The sequence below is a fragment of the Tetrahymena thermophila genome (assembly GCF_000189635.1).
Source record: "Tetrahymena thermophila SB210 genomic scaffold scf_8254665, whole genome shotgun sequence".
In the NCBI taxonomy this organism is placed as follows: Eukaryota; Ciliophora; class Oligohymenophorea; order Hymenostomatida; family Tetrahymenidae; genus Tetrahymena; species Tetrahymena thermophila.
In genome coordinates this window covers 871,371-877,599 of record NW_002476432.1, presented here as the reverse complement: position 1 = coordinate 877,599, position 6,229 = coordinate 871,371, and the positions used below count along the sequence as shown (strand labels likewise).

General features: G+C 19.8%; 2 protein-coding genes across 2 annotated transcripts in view; both read right to left on the bottom strand. All coding sequences in view use genetic code 6, as the record gives it.

Annotated features, from left to right (window-relative positions):
- Positions 1-1,914: 1,914 nt before the first annotated feature.
- On the bottom strand, positions 1,915-4,170 carry TTHERM_00236260 (kinase domain protein; the record flags this gene model as incomplete). Its single annotated transcript, XM_001014365.2, has 8 exons — positions 1,915-2,091; positions 2,153-2,592; positions 2,653-2,671; positions 2,744-2,863; positions 2,933-2,991; positions 3,052-3,228; positions 3,365-3,706; positions 4,032-4,170. The coding sequence occupies 8 exons, from the start codon at positions 4,168-4,170 to the stop codon at positions 1,915-1,917; spliced, it is 1,473 nt and encodes a 490-aa protein (XP_001014365.2).
- Positions 4,171-5,402: 1,232 nt separating this feature from the next.
- TTHERM_000235239 (kinase domain protein) overlaps positions 5,403-6,229 on the bottom strand; it is a gene marked incomplete at both ends in the record, with an annotated part of 3,471 nt that continues 2,644 nt past the window's right edge. The window contains 2 exons of the mRNA XM_012797311.1: positions 5,403-5,520; positions 5,946-6,038. Of these exons, the coding sequence (XP_012652765.1) occupies positions 5,403-5,520; positions 5,946-6,038 (211 nt within the window). The remainder of the gene's footprint in view (positions 5,521-5,945; positions 6,039-6,229) is intronic.

Below are 6,229 nucleotides of genomic sequence, written 5' to 3'. Positions count from 1 at the left end.
TTAATTAAGCATTTATTTTCATCAAAAATCATTTTAAAATTAATTACAGCCTATTTTTAATATGAAATTTGTCTTCAAAATTCATTCTAAACTGTTAATTACAAGCTATTATGAATATCAAAGTTAATTCAGCATTTATTTTCTCTCTCATTAAATATTAATTACTTGCTATTTTGAATATGAAAATTAATTTATCATTTAATTTTTCATCAAAAACATTCTAAAATATTAATTACATTCTATTTTAAATATGAAAGTTAATTCAGCATTTCTTTTCTAATAAAAAATCTTTCTAAAAGATAAGTTACGGCCTATTTTGAATATGGAAGTTAACACATTTTTTTTCTAATCAAAAATCATTATAAAAAAGATATTACTGCCTATTTTGAATGTGAAAGTTAAATTTATCATTTATTTTCTCATCAAAATCATTGTAAAATATTAATTACTATCTAGTAAGTTAATTCAGTATTTATTTTGTGATTAAAAATCATTATGAAATATTAATTACTTCCTATTTTAAATTTGAATTTTAATTCAACATTTATTTTCTCATCAAAAATCATTCTAAAATATTAGTTACTATCTATTTGAATATGAAAGTGAATTCAGCTTTTATTTTTTCATCAAAAATCATTATAAAATATTAATTACGGTGGCCTATTTTGAATATCAGAGTTAATTAAGCATTATTATTATCTTTTAAAAAAGTATTAATTACCTCCTATTTTGAATATTAAAGTTAATTCAGCATTTATTTTTACATAAAAGTCATTGTAAAATATTAATTACATTCTATTTTGAATATGAATGTAAATTCAGTAATTTATTTTTCCATCAAAAATCATTCTCAATTATTAATTACTTCCTAATTTTAATTTTAAAATTAATTCAGCATTTACTTTCTCATCATAAATTATTCTAAAATATAATTTACTCCCTATTTTGAATATGAAAATCAATTCAGCATTTATTTTCTGATAAAAAATAATTCTAAAATATTAAGTACTCCCTATTTTGAATATTAAAGTTATTTAAAAATTATTTTGAATTCTAAAATTGTTCTAAAATATTAAATACTGCCTATTTTGAATATGAAAGCGAATTCAGATTTATTTTGTTATCAAAAATCATTCTACTATCTATTTTGAAAATGAAAGTTAATTTAACATTTATTTTTATCAAATATCATTTCAAAATATTAATTACAATCTATTTGAATATGAAAGTGAATTCAGCTTTTATTTTCTCATCAAAAATCATTATAAAATATTAATTACGGCCTATTTTGAATATGAAAGTTAATTAAGCATTTATTTCTGAATAAAAATAATTTTTAAAGTATTAATTACCTATTATTTTGAATATGAAAACTAATTCAACACTTATTTCTCATCAAAAATCGTTCAAAATTATTAATTACCTCCTATTTTGAATTTGAAAGTTAATTCATCATTAATTTTCTCATCAATAATAATTCTCAAATATTAATTAATCACCACCTATTTTTATTATGTAAATTAATTTAGTATTTATTTTCTCATATAAAATAATTCTAAAATATTAATTAATTACTGCCTATTTTAATTATCAAATTTAATTCATCATTTATTTTCTCATTAAAAATCATTCTAAAATATTAATTACTCACTATTTTGAATATGATTTTTAGTTAATTCAGCATTTTTTTACTCATTCATCGAAAAACATTCTCAAAAATTAATTACGGCCTATTCTGAATACTAAAATTAATTCATAATTTATTTTCTTATCAAAAATCAATCTAAAATATTAAATACTTGCTTTTAAATATGAAAGTTAATTAATTCATCATTTATTTTCTCTTCAAAAATTATTCTTAAATATTAATTACGGGCTTTTTTTTGAAAATATAATTAATTTTTTTGCATTTTTTCATATTTTTTCTATTACAGTTTATTTTATAAAAGAACTGTACTATCCATATTCATCATCATCATCTGATATTTATTTTTTAATTAATTATGTATAAGCTTATTAAGATTCGTCTAATAAAAATTTAATATTTACTTCTAATTAGCTCACTTTTTCTTATTATTCCTTTTTTGCATCCTTTTTAATGAATTATTTAGAATAAATTGAGGATAGCTTGAATAAAACTTTGATTAATAACATAAACTTTTTTTTGAATGTCTTCTTTCAACTCTTACAACTCTTAGAGTAAGCTCTATTCGTTTTTACTTTAAAAGTAGTTAGAAAAAGCAGTAAATTAGAAAAATTTTTGTTACACAATGGGATAAAACTTATTTGGAAAATCCTCAACGAATTCAATTTCATTTTTGAGTGAGCTAGTAAACTGTTGAGTGTTTCCATCTATCATATCAATAAACATGTCATCTAACTAAAATTCAATACAAATAATTCCTTTTAAAACAATTAAAGCCTCAAAAATGGGCAATCTTTTCCTTGGGACAAATTAAGTTAATTCATTAATTAAATATTAAAGCTATTTGTGATAACCAAAATTTTAAAATTCTTTATAATCCAAGGGCTGATGCTTACTAAATATAAGTTTCAAATCTATTCCCTAGACAAGAGAATAAATAAGATATCCTATTTATATTTTTTATATTAGCTAAATGAATTCAGTAATTTATTTATTTTATTTAATACCTAAATAAAATGCTTCACTCTATTTAATTAATTTACAAAAAACAATATAATTAATATTTAATTAATTTATTTATCTAATGTATTTATTTACTCTAATGCTTGGTAATTGTTACACCTATACATCTTGTTTTTTATATTCATCATAATAAACCTTACCTATATTGTCATTTGGGCCATAGCATTCTGGTGCTTGATAATAAAAGTTTCCCATCTTAAAATTTTTTGAATTGAATTAATTAAACTTCATATTATTATGGGCGAAAATATTAGTTTGTTTTACATATTCATCTTCTGAATATTCTGATTTAACTGTCAGTTTAGCTGCTAATCCAAAATCAGCTATAATAAACAAATATTTTTTAGAGTATCAAGTTTTGTTTAGATTTTTTAATAATTTACAGACAACGGCATTTCCATTGTAGTCAATTAAGATATTTTCCATTTTCAGATCATTAGCAAGATACCCCTTAGAGTGAATGTAGTAAATACCTTCAGTAATATCTTTAGCATATTTGATTGCTGATATTTCGTTCAGTCTTTTGTTTTAGCTCTTTGTTATGATTTCAGTGAGAGTTCCTTTTTATATCATGAATTAAAAATTTTCTATATAATGAGTTTAATGATTAATTAATTAATTTATATTTTTATTTATTTATTTAATAATAATAAGATAATATATAGATAAATAGATATGTAGGTATTTATTTTTTACCCTAACACTCAGATAGAACCAAGTAGGTAAACAATTTTCCTTCAAATGAGCCTAAAAGACTGACAACATAAGGTGAGCCTCTACAATTTTAGAGTATATCTATTTCATTTTTTACTAGATTTTAAACTTCATCATAAACTTTTCCCTTATCATCTCTCACTTAAACACCTTTGATGGCATATCTTATATTACTTTTCGAATCTTTAGCTAGCATTACTAATCCCTATAATCCCTAGCCTAAAAACCTAAAATCAGAGTAGCCTTTTTCTGTTAATTCTCTTTTCATGTTTTCATAAATTGAAGCTTGTCCAATACCCAAATTAGGTTCCTCAATATCAGAAACTTTTGGTTTATCAAGTTAAGAATTTATTAAATTTGTTATAAATTGATTAATTTTTAAATTTATTGATTATTGTAATGATTAAAATATATTTAATTTTAAAGATATAAACTGGTAATATAAATGCTTCAATAGAAATTATTATCTAACTCATAAAATATTATTAGATGTGGGAATCGAAAGTATTGATATCATCAAAATGAATAGAAATAAGAGAAAGAATATAAACTAATCAATATTTATTATTCAATTTCCATTCATTTTGATGATATCGATACTTTAGATTCCCATCTCTAAATATTATTATTGAAAACAAATCTCATTTACCAAGTAGTTCATCCTTATCAAGCATTTAAACGCCTTTGTTTTGATACATTTCTTTAATTTTCTTCCTGTTTTGAAAATGCAATTCCAATTTTTGCAAAACCTATTAAGATTCCTAAAGATTTTAGATGTCAATTTCCATTTTTTAATTTTGTGATATTTTTATTAATCTAACAAATTAATTTGAATAATTAAATTATGTTCCAATAAGCAGCTTTTCTTAACTTTTTAAATGTTTATTTATTTTCTGTAAAGAAGTGGTGTAAATTAATTAATTTTCAATTAGAATATTAAACAGACAAAAATTATAAATAACAAATATTCTATCTTAGATCGTTATTTCAATAAAATATATATCTGCCTATTTATTAATATATTTCTAATCATCACGCAATCCAAAATGACATCATCGATGATATCAGATTAATCAATAAAAAGCAAAGCAAAACAACACAAAATTACATCATATATCAGATTATCGAATAAAACGCAAAAACAAACAAAAAGGCTATTTAAAATAAATAGCAAGCAAAAATGAAGACTTTTAAGCCTAAAACTTTTAATCATTTAAACAATAAAAAAGCACATAATTTCTTATTTTAAATAGTTATTAAGATACTTATATCATTTTTAATATCTAAACCTGAATAAAATTTATCATTTATATTTATATTTTTACAATAATTAAATATAAATTAATCGTATTAGGAATCTATTTTTTGAGATTATAAAGTATTATCGCAAAGCAAGACTATAGTTTATAACATAGTTCATGTAATTAATGAAACTTATTTTTATAGTATTTCACAATTCATATTCTAAAAGATGAAAAAATTTATGACTTTAAACGACAATTATTATTTTGTTACTTCTAAACCAATATTATTTGATATTTTTAACTATTTCATTGTTAAAATTAAAATATGGTCAATTAGTATCTTCGCTTTTAAATATAAAGTATAATCAACAAAATATACATGACAGTTATAATATATATTATAGAATTAATGAATATTTTTTTAATATTATAAACGAGTTCAATTTCTTTAAAAAATAATCAGCTGTAAATAGTAAATAATCCAGCTCAAATCCCTAAATTTTTGAATGGCATTTGGCTATACTCTTTATTAATAAACATATATTTTAATTAGTTTTATTTTGTAATTCTACTTTTATTTATTTTTTACTAATTAATTATTTTTTGTAAATTATTCTTACAAAAAGTATTTTTGTTTTAATCAAATAATTTTATGTTTTTAAAAAATAAATTGATTTAAATAAATAAACAAACTGCTAATAAATATTCAGTTTATCATATAAAAAATACATAATAATACTATTTAGCTAATTTAACTTTAAATTTTTATTTGAATTTCAAAGAGCAAAAGTTTCTTCAGTTAAATTTTTATACAAAATTTATTTGTGAACAAGAGATTTTATCTTTCTCAATTTTTTGTAGATTTTCTTTTCTACGTTGGCAACTCTAAAATATCTGTTATTAAATAAAAAATTATTAATTTAAGGTAAATTTTCTTGCAAACAATTATCTGTCATATTTCTATAGATTTTTTTTCGTCTCATATATTTTATTTGACAGATAGTTTATTTCATAATAAATTTTTTTGTTTTTATTTATGTTAAATTATTAAAATCTATCTTTTAATTAAATCCTTTAATTTTCATTAATTTTAGATCAAATTTTATTGATTTCGATTTTGGTTATGAGTTAACTAAAAGTTTTTCTGAATGTATTTAGTGTTTTTTTTCTATTTATAAGCAATATTCAAAGAAAAAATTAATTTTACAGAAACCAAAAACCACAAATTTAATCCAAAATATTTAATCTTAAATTTTTATTTATTAATTTATTAATCATTCAGAACTTAATCAAAATTAAAATAATTATAATTTATTTACTAGTAATATGGAAAGGCATAAATCAAAAAGGTTTTGATATTCTTACACCTAGCTATGCCATCAAATAAAGGAAAGTAATTTTCTTAATCCCAGCTTAATTTTGTTAATTAAATAAATATATAAATTAATAAATTTATTAATTTTAGTTAAAAGAAAAAAATAGTATAATGATTCATTTATTTCTTTTGAAAATGTAAATTAGTTTTTTAATTTTTGTATAAAATGTTAAATTTTTTAAATATTTTGAATCAAGAGAAGAAATAATATATAAGAAGGAAAAGTGT